Source organism: Lonchura striata, chromosome Z (assembly GCF_050655825.1).
Source record: "Lonchura striata isolate lonStrDom1 chromosome Z, ASM5065582v1, whole genome shotgun sequence".
NCBI classification, from domain to species: Eukaryota; Metazoa; Chordata; class Aves; order Passeriformes; family Estrildidae; genus Lonchura; species Lonchura striata.
In genome coordinates, this window is record NC_140740.1 from 26,924,760 (window position 1) to 26,938,659 (window position 13,900).

Sequence of the window (13,900 nt, forward strand, 5' to 3'; positions counted from 1 at the left end):
GGGAAAGATTTTTGCTGCTTTGTGTCTGACCAGATACTGATCCCATCATTAATTGAGCAGTTGATGTAGAATATGTAGGACCTGTGTAATTTAACTTCAAGAGTTACTCCTTATTGTTCCTACTAAGCAGTTTGGTATTTGTTCAGAGATAATTCATTAAGTATTCTGAGAACTCTTGTAAAATAAATATTTTCCATTTTATGAATAATTGTTTATAAGAAAGATTATTATGTGTTCCTAGATTGCTCATGACACACATGAGCTATGATATTCTTGCTTTGTCAGACTTGAGTTTCCCCTTTTTTTGCACTTAACAGAGTGATTTTTCAGCATTGTAATGGTATTTTTTAACAGTAATATTTTATAGGCCAATTTAAGTTTATTCCAGTGCATGTTATAATTTCCTTCTTGCTTCTGGTTCCCTTGTCATTATTTTTCAAAGCCTGATGCTTCTTGCTTCTTACTAAAGTAATGCTTGGATTTGAGTATTCTACAAACAGAAGTACTTTGCATTTTGCCTCTTTTTTTAATGTTAAACTGCTCTTGGATTATAGACAGATTAAATTATCTATTTAATTCTGTTTTGCTTTGATTACGTATCCATTTTTGTCTTTTTATACCTGCATTACATGTTTTTTTCTTTGTGGCTTACCCTTTTTCAGGTTTCTAACATATGTCACAACTAAAATGAATTCCATGAAAGTCATAAAAACTTCCTACATTGAAAAAGAGCTGATTTGTTAACTGTGTTGTGGCAAGAACTTTTGGAGGTTTAGAATTTAATGAGATTAAATTATGGCAATGATCTGATGATTATTTTGCTGGTAAACTTAAGAAATTGCAATGTCTGTGAGAGTGCTGTGGTTCTAAAGTAACTGCTTTGTGGGATTTTTTTTTTCCTTCAGTCTTATGATAATGGCCTGGCACAGGGAGCTGGACTGGAATCCCATGGTAAGAATGTCAAAATGTTCTACATCTTTCAGAGTGTAGAAAGTGCAGGGTTTGCCATGACTTTCCTTCTTTTTTGATTTTTAAGAAAGTTCTGTGAGGAGGAGCAAATCCAAATATGCCTCCAAATATCACTTCTTCCTTTAGATCTAGCTTAATATCTGAACAGGCAAGCTTTTAATCACTCCCATTAATCTTAACTTCAGAGTGTTTTGTTGAAAGATGTTGCTTGTAATTCTTGTAGTTCTGTTGCTGACAGAGCAAACTTTTTCCACATGCACCGTTGTTACTCTGAAGATTTTCTCTGCAAGAGAATTTGTGCCATGTGACTGATCATTTCCAATTTCAACACCTTTGTTAAAACATAGAAACATTTCCTCTGATAGATACAGCATCTGTTGTGGGTTCAATCTTGAAGCAGCAGTTAATTTTTGTAAAGAGTTGGTAGAGCTGAAGATAGAAATCCCCATGAGACTGCTATTTTTAAGCAAAATGTTTCTATGCCATGAAGCAGCAGTCTGCTTGTGACAGAGGAGTTTTTGCCTTTTAGATGACTGATACTAAATCTAGTGCTGTAGTCTGTTTGACCAGGTGGTGATGGTTGGACTCGATGATCTTGGAGGTCCTTTTCAACCTAAATGATTCTATGATCCTATCAAACATTTGTTATCTTTACCCTTAGTATTGAGCTTTGATAGGATTTTGTCTGTTTTCTTCTTGCTAGATCAATAAAGCTGAAACATTTTGATTATATCCCCAGATATTAAAACAATTGGTTAATTAACTTTTAGTTGATTTTTTTTTTCTCCTCCTGCTCTCCAGACACTTCTGTCTGTCTGTTTATATTCTCTGGGGGATTGTGTCTGAGGCTGGCTTTGGCATCTCTGCTTCAGTCTGATTGCTGGCATTCCAATAGCTTTCCTTTTTAAGTTACAAGTGAAGAAATATTTCTGTTGCAATTCCATTTACTTATTTCTAGACTGCTGTGTAATATAAATTACACAGTACTGTGAGAAGAAACAGCTTTAAGAAAATGAGCTGGTTTATTTTTACAAGAGCTGGGTTGAGGGTTTTTTCCCCCTTTGGCATACCTGCTGAACTAGAGTGTTCTTATTTTTTTTGGATTTTAGACTCAAAGTTAACTTTTTCATACTTTAAAAAAGGCCATTGATTTAATTGTTAAAAGCTTAGTTCTGACTGAGATCATACAGGCTTCAGAAAACCTATGTATCAAAGCATAGCAAACCCTGCTCTCTCTTCACAGGTGGTTCTACTTTTTGTGGTATTGCATCACTGTGTTTGATGGGCAAACTGGAGGAAGTTTTTTCAGAAAAAGAACTGAACAGAATAAGAAGATGGTGTATAATGAGGCAACAGAATGGCTACCATGGACGACCCAACAAGCCTGTAGACACTTGCTATTCTTTCTGGGTGGGAGCAACATTGAAGGTAGTGTACAGAACAGGTGTAGGGATAGTTATTGAATTGTTTTCATTTCTTTAAGCACTATTTTCTTTGCTTGAAAATTTAGATATTTGACACAAATGCACCAATATGTACCAATGACTATAAATGTCTTTCATCTTGCAAAAAATGCAGGAAATGAAGGTTTATGGATTAGTGCTATCTGTGCTGTTACTGCTAATCTCAAAAATAGGCACTATATTCTAGTGTTAGAAATATACTAAGAATTAGTTAAGACTTAGTGTTAAAAGTATACTGAGACTTATAATACTGTTACAATCTAATTTCTTTTCAGCTCTTGAACATATTTCAATATACAAATTTTGAGAAAAACCGAAATTACATCCTGTCAACTCAAGATCGCCTTGTTGGTGGATTTGCCAAGTGGCCAGACAGCCATCCAGGTAAAATAAGTTCTCAAAATTGCAGTGAGTGTCTTCTAAGCAAGAAATAAATTCCAGCAGTCAGACATCTGAGAGGTGTAAGGAAAACTGTACCCTTCCAAAAAAACCCAGAAAAACAACGAATCAACCAGCCAACCAAAAACGAAACAAAAAAGAACCCTCAAAATATAAAAAAGTTTTCATTCTTGAATGGGAAAGAGGGAGATGAAGTTTTTCCTTGTTCAGCCACAGAGGAAGGGAACTGTTGTTGTTTAGATTAGTGTTAAAAGAGTATCACTGTCTATTTAGTATGTGTTTAACTGTTCTGCTTAAAGGATATATTGTAACCTCTGTAAATTGAGTTTAATATATCAAAATATTTGTTTCTTTATTAAATTAATAATTTAAGCTTATTTAGAAGTCACTGGTATATGTAAAAACAGTCAAAGTTTACACAGTTATGTGCTATGATTTACAGATTGTGTTTATACAAGTATGTCTGACAGTTATTATGCTTTCAGAAGTGGGTAATTTGAAATAGTGAAAAAAAGTCAAAAGGATGCTAAAGCCTTTTAGTTTTACAAGTTGTTAGAATTCAGTTAAGGTATTGCAAACTTCTGAAAACAAAGCTTGTGCCAGTAGTGTTTTCAGTGCTCATGGCATTTTGTACAGGGAATATAAACAGTCTTAGTAAAGTGACCAAATAAGATAAAAAATTAGTCATAATAAAGGAAGAGTCTGTTTAGAATCTGTGCCTTGATATTTAATCCTTTGATAATTGCAATTTGAACAACAGTTCAAAATTTTTCAAGGTAACCCCACACTGAAAATACAGTGCTTTTGATAGATGTGCTTCTGCCTCTTCCTGAAAACCAGTTTAGGATCTCTGAATTCCTCAGTTTAGGATCTCTGAGGAATTTAGTTGTATTTCCTCCTCATCATAGATATTTAACAGTATCATTTGGAGGGAGTGTTTTGGTTTATCTTAATAAAACATTTACCTCATGAGTCAGAGATCATAAAAGTCTGTTTCAAATACCCATCATGTGTTAACCTGTCTTAAACTTAATTTCCTTTTATGACAAGGTTGTCCCCCTAGCTGACCAAGAGAAGCCAGTTGATATAATCTAAGGCTTTCAATACTGTCCCTTCCAAAATCCTTCTGGACATACTGTCCAGAATATGGCACCTCAAGTGCTGGGGGCAGTTTTGGGTGCCACAACACAAAAAAGACATTGAGCTGTTTGAGAGTGGCTCGAGGAGGGTCACAAGGATGGTGAAGGGTCTGGAGGTGAAGCCATGTGAGGAGTGGCTGAGGTCACTTGGTCTGTTCAGCCTGGAGGAGTCTGAGGGGAGACCTCACTGTAGATACAGCTTCTTGTGAGGGTAAGAGGAGGGGCAGCACTGATCTTTCCTTTCTGGTGACAGTGACAGGACATGAGGGAGTGGCCTGAGGTTGCATTAGAGGAGGTTTAGTTTGGATATTAGGAAGAGGTTCTTCACCCAGAGGGTGGTTGGGCACTGGAACAGGCTTTTCAGGTAAGTGGTCATAGCACCAACCTGAGAGAGTTAAGAAATTTTTGGACAAGGCTTTCAGGCATGTGGTGTATACTCTTGGGGTGTCCTACACAGAGCAAGCAGTCAGACTTTGATCGCCTTTGTGGGGTCCTTCCAACTCAGGCTATTTTATGATTCCATGATTCTGTCTTTTAGTGTAGTTGTGATTGTTCAAGGTAAGATTTAAAAAAGGGAAGACAAATAATGATTATTTTTCTTTGCTGTGTGTGCACATGTTTGTGTATTTTCCAGACTTAATGTAGCATTTTTTCCTCAGGCAGATGGTGGCATAAGTCTGCAGTCATGTTTTGAAGGAAAAAGTAAAAAGTTAGTTCAGTTGTGATACAAAGAAAGACTATAAATGCAACATTGCAAAGATTGCTTCTGTGCTTTCATTGTTATAGATACACAACTGAGCTTCCTGCAAGCTCAATCTCATATTTGAAAGGCAAGCTGTCTTTTGATCATGTTGACACTATAAAGACTCCTAAGATTTAATCCAAATTAGATTTTAACTTCTGTGGCTGCTACTTTATAAAAGCTATGTTTAAATTTGTGGACTCAAGCTATCTTTGCTGTGCAATAATGTTTTTAAGAAGAAGACAAGAAAAAATTCCAGAAGACAGTCAACTGCTGGTGATAATCTATGTGTTATATGGACTTGTAATGTTAACAGGTAACTCTTTCCAGCTGATTATTCAGGAAAATAATATTTTGTAGTCTTGCTGTGTTCCCATGCTAACAGACATCAAAATATTGTTGGTTGTGAAGACCATTAACATTATTTAACACAGAACTGATAGGACAAGAAGGAACAGCCTCAGGTTACACTAGAGGAGATGTAGTGTAGTAGGAAACATGGAGTAGATAGCAGGAAACATTTCTTCACCAGGAGGGTTGTAAAACATTGGAACAGGCTACTTGAGGCAATGTTTGAGTCACCATCCCTGGAGATACACTATGACGCTTGGGGCAGGGTTTAGTCCTAGTCTTGGCAATGTTAGGACATACAGGTAAATAGATTGGACTCTGATCTTAGAGGTCTTTTCCAGCCTAAATGATTCTGTGATCATTTTAGTGAGATACTAAATTATTGACACCTACATGGAGTGCTACATGTTGAACTTTTTCAAGGGACACGTGAAATTCCCATTATCTTTCGATCTTTCACCTATGGTTTCATGGGCAGATAATCCAATCTGATAGCTTGCTGCTACCCAGAGGAGGCAGACTTAGCCCTGGTGTAAGGTGGACATCAGGAGCAGCATGGAACAGGAGAGTAAGAGCATCCCATTTTGGTAGCAGTCATCTCTTGGTCAAACTGCATGAATTCCTATCCTTAGGATAATCTTTCAGGAAAATGAGAATCTAGGAAAAGTAATGCCTTCTTCAGTTTCTCTAAGTCTTGCTGTTGGCAGCTATTTGCAAGAATTTTGCTGTTTCAGTAGTTAGCTGCTCATAAAGTAACCAGCCAAAAAATGTGCGCAAGAAAAAAAAAATGCTTTCTGGACTGGTTATTTTCAGGTATCTGAATCCTTTTTGATTTTTGGCTGTGGCAGCCAGAAAAAATGAAATAGTGCACAAGTTGTTATGAAAGAAATTTGGACTTTAGTTCATGCTGGTAGCTTTGGGCAGAAATGTTTTCCTTCCATCAAAACTCAAGTTTAAAATACAGCACCTGATTATTTGTTTTCCTTGGTCGCAATTACTCGGAGATGTTTGAATATGCGCTGAATATTGGATGTTACAGCTTGAAAGGTTTTTTTTTCCTTTTCTTTCTTACAGATGCTTTACATGCCTACTTTGGGATCTGTGGTTTGTCATTAATTGGAGAATCTGGTATTTGCAAAGTTCATCCTGCCCTAAATGTAAGCACAAGAGCATCAGAGCGTCTTCACCACCTTCATCAGATCTGGAAAACACGGACTTTAAACAGCGTTCAGATGACACACACCTCTCTACGTGACTGATTTAGACTTGAATTTAGTTCTGGTAGCATAACTGTAGCCCAGGGTTAAAAGCCATGTATAACCAATGTGCTCTTTTAAGTGCAGGAATCATACAATCAGATGTGTGTTGCTGGCATCACTTTGATAGGGAGTTGCCTTCAGCAGGTTATTCTGCATTGTGAAATGGGGAATATTTTGATTATATAGAAGTTTGTCACCACAGACTGTAAATGGCTTTTCAGATGGCTTTACTTCTGAGAAATCCCTTGAGGCATTTAAACTTCATTTTGATTTTATTTTTTTAAATTTGTGCATACTGTGTCAAAATATATAATGGGGAAGTATTTTCAAAATTGTTTACATATCATACAGTATAGCACAGAATGTTGAAGTTCTTTATAATCTTACTGTTTGACATATTTTTGAGTAGAGAATCTCCCATATTAAGTCTCAGTTAAAAATTACCTATTATCATCAACTTTCAGATTCCATAAACTTTGTTTTTCACAAACAAATTAATTAAATACAAATAAAATTATTTTATTCAATATACTGGACTTTTAAGGTTGTGTGGCCTTACTAAATGGATCTTATAAGTCTTCTGAGTAGGTTTTACACAGCTGGAGTGGATTGTTAGCCATACAAAGAGTTTTCTCTGAAATAGTTTCTTTATGTGAAGTTTGCTAAGAGTGTGGCATATTGATGTGCATCAATAAGATATATTCAGCCCAGTCTTTTGGAAGCATACCTGTATGCAAGAGTAGCATTAGAACCTGCTTCCAAAGACAAACTTCTGCAATACATTGAAGTTGTTCAAATTAGAGTAATGATCAACATTCTCAGCTTCTTTAGCTTTACTAGTGCCTTATTTTGTATGCTTGAAGTGCTGTTCAGAGTTGAAGCAAGTAACTTTACAGCTGGTGTGTTTGTGGCAGGTCAGTTTGTGCATTCAGTAGACACCACAATGTCTTTATACTTGTCAGTCATTAACAGCACTTTTCTTTTCTAAAGGTTCCAAAGACAACTGAAGACTTCCTAATTAGGTGCACCATTTGCCACTGCTGAGCCCAAAGAAACAGGATTTAGATCTTTTTGTCCAGCAGAAAGAGCTTTGGGGATAAACATGATTCCTGTTTTGCAATGCAGGGCAAGTGAAAAGGGTAGTTGTACCCCTAGCACACATGTCGGAGAGGTCCAATAGTTATCTTTAGGCTACTAGAACAATCCCATTGTCCAAACTTGTAGCAGCCTTCCTACTTAAATAGATAGGCTTTATTTCTCTAGCAGATTAATTTTGATTGCAGCATTGGGAGCATAATTAGTGATAGTGGTCTGCTTGGAAAGCAGTGGAGGAGTGGAGTAAGGTGTGTGCGATCTAGACATGTCCTAGTAGACACTTTACTTGGAGGAGGAGAGACTTGATAGTTGTAAAAACTGAGAAGTCCAGAGGGGTGGAACCAAGAGAACTGAGGCTAGTACTAGAGAGGGGGAATGAGGTGCTTGAGCAGGACTGTTGTAGAGTAAGAAAAATGAAACTGGGAGATACTGAGGCTGGAGGCAGGAGCTAAAAATGTGGAGTAGCAATGGAACCAAACTGGTGGAAAGGATTTGGGCTGCCTAGGGTAAGATTAGGGAGCAAAAGGAAGGTATTGACTCAAGGAGTATGAAGGAGTTAGGGGGCAAAGATAGAGCTTGGTAATTGGTTTTACTGCCCACATGCTGAGATGACCAGAAATCCAGCCACAAGTAAAGAGAACTAGAAAGATACCTAAAAGAGGATCTCCCAGGCAGGAGGCTCACTACAGCACTTCCTGTGAGAATCCCATTTTCCTGGAAGGGTTTAATGGGATGTTGGTCAGCAAATGCTGAAGTAGCTTCCCTGAGCAAAAGTCTCTAAGTTCATGGGGGTCTACCTAAATGAAAACCCATTTAAAGTAAAAATGGATCAAAAAAGCATGGTATTTTCTTGTCTTTACATCAGATGGTGATGACAAGTTGACTTCTTGGTAGATAGGCTGGGTTTCTGGAATGCAGTGTAGTTAAAATGAAGATGAGATATAATTGTATCTATCCATCCCCACCACTGCTTCTCTACCTTGCTGGTGAACCATCTTTGAGTTTTTTAGCATTTACTACATACCCTGGTAGAGGGAGTAGCTGTAAATTTCAGGAGAGTTGAATAGGTGTTCTTAGTCTCTGCTGGGAAACAGTCTAAATATTTGTTCTTACTTAGCTTAGTGAAAAATGATGTATTTGATTATCATGAGGCAAATCCATACTTGCAAAATCTTGAACTATGGTTTCTGAGTTGTCCTGTGTGTGACCACATTCTCATCTGTGAGGGGCATCAGGGTCCCTCAGCAGAAAATATGGGGGTAATGGTGAAAAATCATACTATGTGAACAAGAAAAATTCTCATGGCAAGTAATTTAACAGTTTTCTGTTTCAAAAAACAGGTAGCATTTCTTGCTGTGTTTTCTGTAAGTTACTCTGGGTTCTTTATATGGATTTTACATTTCTTATCTCCTTGGCCCCCAGTTATTCTACAACATCTTTTCAGGCTGCATGTTGACTGCAGAGCTAGCCTTTCCTAAAGGTTGCACAAAACATATTTGTTCCTCGTTAACCCAAAGTTTGATGAAAGCAGCAATGCTTTCATCTCACACTGAATATCTAATTACTTTAATTCTTTTGAAATCTTTAATCTTTTTTAGGTTGACAAAAAGCTGTACTAATAACCAACGCTGCATACATTATTTGCCATTCTGAATGTCCCAATTGATGTCAGGCAAACAAATGATGTTTGCCTGAATGTTCCTGTGTAGCAGACACCTGGATTCTGACTGTATTGAATTGTCTCTCTGATTTGTGTTTTTTTTTGTGTCTTCTGACTAGAAAAATGTTAAGTGACAGATCCGTGGACAAGAGTTTCACATAAGTGCATAACTAAAATCACTTTTAAAGGGGATACATCAAAATAGAGCTAAAACTTAAATGTGAACTGTGAAGTTTAAATGTAGCTAGAAAAAGAAAATCATGTGATTATTACCTACCTCTAATAATTTTGTGTTAATCACAGCTTTACATTGCTGAGACTGAACCTACATAAGAAATTCATGCATTGAATGGCTTTACCATGTGCTTGCAGATGTAAAACCTCTTGGCTATTAGGCTGACAAATGTGAGTGCCTCTATCCTATCTGAAACACTCCCAAACTCTATGTGTGGCCCAAGTTTCTCTTCCAGAAAAACAGCTGTAAAATGGTATATTGAACAAGGGAAGTCAAATGTATATTTTCCATAGGTTCTGAGGACTGGGGATTAAAACGTCATTAGGACTTTCAGGCCCACTTGATTTGTACATAGCTGTTGACAGATATGGTAACACCATTTTGGAAGGCTGCTTCCAAGCATGTTTGTGAATTTTCATATTGAGAACTGTTTTTTCTAAATGGAACAATCATCATCACTGAGAAAAACTAATAAGTGAATTGGGTATTGCAGAAATACCTGAAGTGCATGTGCTGAAGCACATATTAAGCGTACCTTGCTCTATGCTCTATTGCCCAAGGTAAAAGAACCTGAGAGGAGCTGAAGAAGCTGCATCTAATATGCTTTCTCCATGGATGCCAGTCTAGAAATTAAATATTCTGTAGAAAGTGTTGTATTCCCTAAAAAATGCAATTCAGTGTAGTGCCCAGTGAGCCAGTCAGTATGGGCTTGCCTAATATATATGGGAAGAAACGGTGATTTCCAAAGTCAAAGCCTTTCATGGACAGCCCATCTCCTGGCATTTTGGAGAAATTTGCTATTAGTGTCCCTGTGGAGGTCAAAGAGATGTCAGGACATGCATAAGAAGCAGAGAGATCCTAAGTAAGAAGATGCTATTGCTTCAACTAAATATGAGACATCTCCAAAATTCATCAGTTGAATGGGATTATTAGTCTGTTTACATTGATGTTATTGTGGTGGTTCTGAAAAGTTCTTTTTTTGCTGTTGCAAGAAAAGACCCCTTAACAAGTTTTCCTCTCCTGAGATGACAGTGGGTGAAAAAGAAGATAGTCTCAACATGTTTATACTATATGGTTATTAAATTACTCCACTGGGTGGTTACAATGTGTTGTAGATTTACACTTTCTGTTTGCCATTTTTAAGCTTTTGTGTTCCTGGTCTCTATTTGCCTGATTAGGTTCTGAGTTTAATAAAAATCAATGAACTGTTGAGAAAATGAGGGAAAACTGTAATTTCTTTTTAACCATAGCTCTTGTCATGTGTTTTTTTCCAAGTTACATGTTCTGGGTGAGAACCTGTCTTCCCAAGGGCACAGAGAATGACAGCCTCCAAGGGTTTTCAAGCTGAACCCATCAAAGGCAGCCACTACTGCTTTATTTTTGAGGTACTGAAAAAGTGCCTTGTTTGATAACTGCATTGTGAGAATATAGAATCATAGAATGGTTTGGTTTGGAAGGGACCTTAAAAATCATCTCTTCCAACACCCCTGCCAAGGACAGGGAGACCTCCCACCAGATCAGGTTGCTGAAATCCCAGTCCAACCTGGATTTGAGCACTTCCAGGGATGGGACATCCACAGCTTCTTTGGCAAACCTTTTCCCAGTGCCTCACCACCCTTACAGTAAAGAATTTTTTCCCAATACCTACTTTCTCAGTTTTAATCTTGTCCTGTCACTACATGCCCTTACAAGAAGACCCTCTCCAACTTTTTTGTGGAGTCCCTTCAGGGACTGGAAGGTGCTGTAGGTCTCCCCACAGCCTTCTCCTTTCCAGGTCAAGCAGCCCTCTCTCAGCATCTTTTCACAGGAGGGATGTTCCAGCCCTCTGATCATCTTCATGGCCTGCTCTGGATGCACTCCAAAAGGTCCGTGTCCTTCTTATGTTGAGGATCCCAGGGATGGATGCAGCACTCCAAAGAGGATCTCAACAGAGCAGAGCAGAGCAGAGGGGCAGAATCCCCTCCCTCCCCTGCTGCCCACGCTGCTTTGGATGCAGCCCAGGACACGTTTGGCTTTCTGGGCAGTGAGTGCCCATGGCTGGCTCATGTCCAGCCTCCCAGCCACCAGCACCCCTGTCACCCCCAAGTCCTTCTCAGAACAGCTGCTCTCAATCCATTTGTTGCCCAGTTTGTACTCCTGTCTGCAGGACCTTGCACTTGCACTTGGCTGTGCCAAACTCCATGAGATTTGCACAAACTCCCTTCTCAAGCCTGTCCAGGTCCCCCTGGATACAATTTCTTCCTTCTGGTGTGTGGATAGCACCAAGCAGCTCAGAGTCATTGACACACTTGCTGAGGGGGCACTCTGTCCCTGCTGCCCCCAGGGATGTGGAACAGTGCTGGTCCCAGCACCAGGCCCTGCCAAAGCCCGCTCATCACTGGTCTCTGCTTGGACATTTAGTGTTGACCACAACTCTTAAGCGAGACCACACAGTCCATTCCTTATCTATTGAGTAGTCCACCCTCTCCAGTTTAGAGCAAGGATGTCATGTGGTATAGTGTCAAAGGCTTTACACAAGTCCATGTATATGATGCCAGTTGTCCTTTCCACATCCATCAGTGTAAGGCCATTTTAGAAGGCCACAAAAATAGTCCGGCACTATTTGCCCTTAGTGAAGCCATGCTGGCTGTCACAAATCACCTACTTATTTTCCACATGCCTTACCATAATTTTTGGCTCTGTACTTGGGAATGGGACTAGACAGTCTGCTATCATTGGAGAACAAGTAGGATTCTGAGGAAGAATAAGGTCCTGACTTGCAGTAAAAAAGAGAAAGTTCATCAAGGAAGAGAATACCTGGGTGAAAACAATCTGCATGCCCTCACTTTAAGAATTAGAAATGTTCAGGAAAGAGCTTTCAACTTGCCATGTAGTTGTTTATATTAAATTCACAAATGCGGTGAGGAAGATATGAATGTAGCAGCTGTGTTTTGACAAATATAGCCTGCTTGTGAAAGTGGCTTCCATGTTAACTCCTAACAGTGATGACAGCAAAGCCCTAGTAAGAGGGCCAGGACTTACTCTGTTGTGTTGAATCTGGCTGAGTTCATTATCCCTTAGCAGCCCTCACAGCGCTGTGCCTGGCACTGGCAGCTGGAAAGGTGCTGATAACACAGTGGTGCTTTGGTTGCTGCTGGGCAGTGCTGGCACAGCATCAGCACTGTCTCCCCAGCATTCTTGCCTGCCCCATTAGTAGGCTGGGGCTGGGCACTGTTCTAGGAGAAGACACAACCAGGCCAGCTGACCCAAACTGACCCAAGGGATATTTCCTACCATATGACATCAGCTCAGCTATAAAAGCTAAGGAAAGGAGGAGAGAAGGGGACATTTTTTATTTACAATGTTTGCCTTCTGGAGCAACCACTCCAGGTGCTGAAGCCTTGTTCCTGCGAAGTGGCTGAACATTGCTTGCCAACAATGGGAAGTAGAGAATAAACCTATTTTTTTCTCTGCTTGTGCATGTGCAAACTTTCACTTTTGCTTTAGTAAACTGCCTGATCTGAACCTTTATGTCCTTTTCAATCTTATTTTCTCTCTCTTGTCCAGCTGGGAAGCAGAGTGATAGAGTGGTTTGGTAGGTATCTGGTGCCCAGCCCAGATGCCCAACCCAGTACACCTGTCCACCACTGAAGCAACTGCTTTGGATGCTCAATCTGGGAGAGCATGGAGGCTTTCATGAGGCTATTTCTGCAAGATCCAACCTGGGCTTCCATCCAAAACTCTTCCCATATTCCCTTTGCTTCAGACATGAGACAAAGGCTCTGTCTTACCCTGGGAGGGAGAATCCCACTTCATCCTTCTATGTGAAATCTGCAAAAGAAAAATTTGAAGTGAAAATTAATCAAGATTTTCTGTAGTTTATCACCCTATGTGAGTGCTTGTGGAACAGGTGCTTATGCTGCCTAGAAAGCTAAATCTATAAGACTGCTGTTGAAATTGCATGTTACTTTTGTTTAATTTAAAGGTTTCCCTAAACACAGAGCTATATTTATTTGCTGTTGTACTGTCCAGAAGTCTTTGTTTAACAATCTTCTTTAAATTACAGCCAAGCCTTACTAAAATAAGCTCACTTGATTAAATTTTATTTTCATCTTTGTCTCAACATCCATTCTGCTTATTTTATCATTAAAAACTTATTTGAATTCAGACCCTATAATGTGGAAAGGGATCATCTGTGTAAACCTGTTGCCCAGGGAGCATTTGTCAGGGGTGCTCCTTCACAGTAGGTTAGACTAAGATGGTGGTCATGATGTAGGGACAGTTTATCCTGCCTTGAGACCCTTTGGTGAACTATTTCTTACAGTTCTTTAGAGTCCACTTTAATTTAATTTTTTTTTTACCGTCCCTGAACCCTCAACCCATAGATTCCTAAACCAAGGAGAGTTTTGCTCTGGTGGGACAGTTTATTGTGGAGCCAGTCTGTGAGGTACATAGATGGAAAGGCGTGACAGGGGGAAGGTTTCTATAAATAGCACAAAAATACTTCAGAAGGAAATTAGAAATCTTAGATTGGGCATACATGCGCTCTGGGCTGTACACTTGTACTTTACAGATCAGCTGTCCTCGGGAGGTACTTGCTGTCCGGCAT

The 13,900-nt window shown here is 39.1% G+C and overlaps 1 protein-coding gene across 1 annotated transcript in view; it reads left to right on the forward strand.

Moving 5' to 3' along the window:
* Nucleotides 1-10,529, forward strand: part of PGGT1B (protein geranylgeranyltransferase type I subunit beta) — a 36,409-nt gene extending 25,880 nt beyond the window's left edge. The window contains 5 exon segments of the mRNA XM_077790242.2: nucleotides 906-951; nucleotides 2,213-2,397; nucleotides 2,708-2,816; nucleotides 6,138-6,272; nucleotides 6,275-10,529. Coding sequence (XP_077646368.1) covers nucleotides 906-951; nucleotides 2,213-2,397; nucleotides 2,708-2,816; nucleotides 6,138-6,272; nucleotides 6,275-6,318 — 519 coding nt within the window. The 3' untranslated portion in view covers nucleotides 6,319-10,529.
* Nucleotides 10,530-13,900: the final 3,371 nt, after the last annotated feature.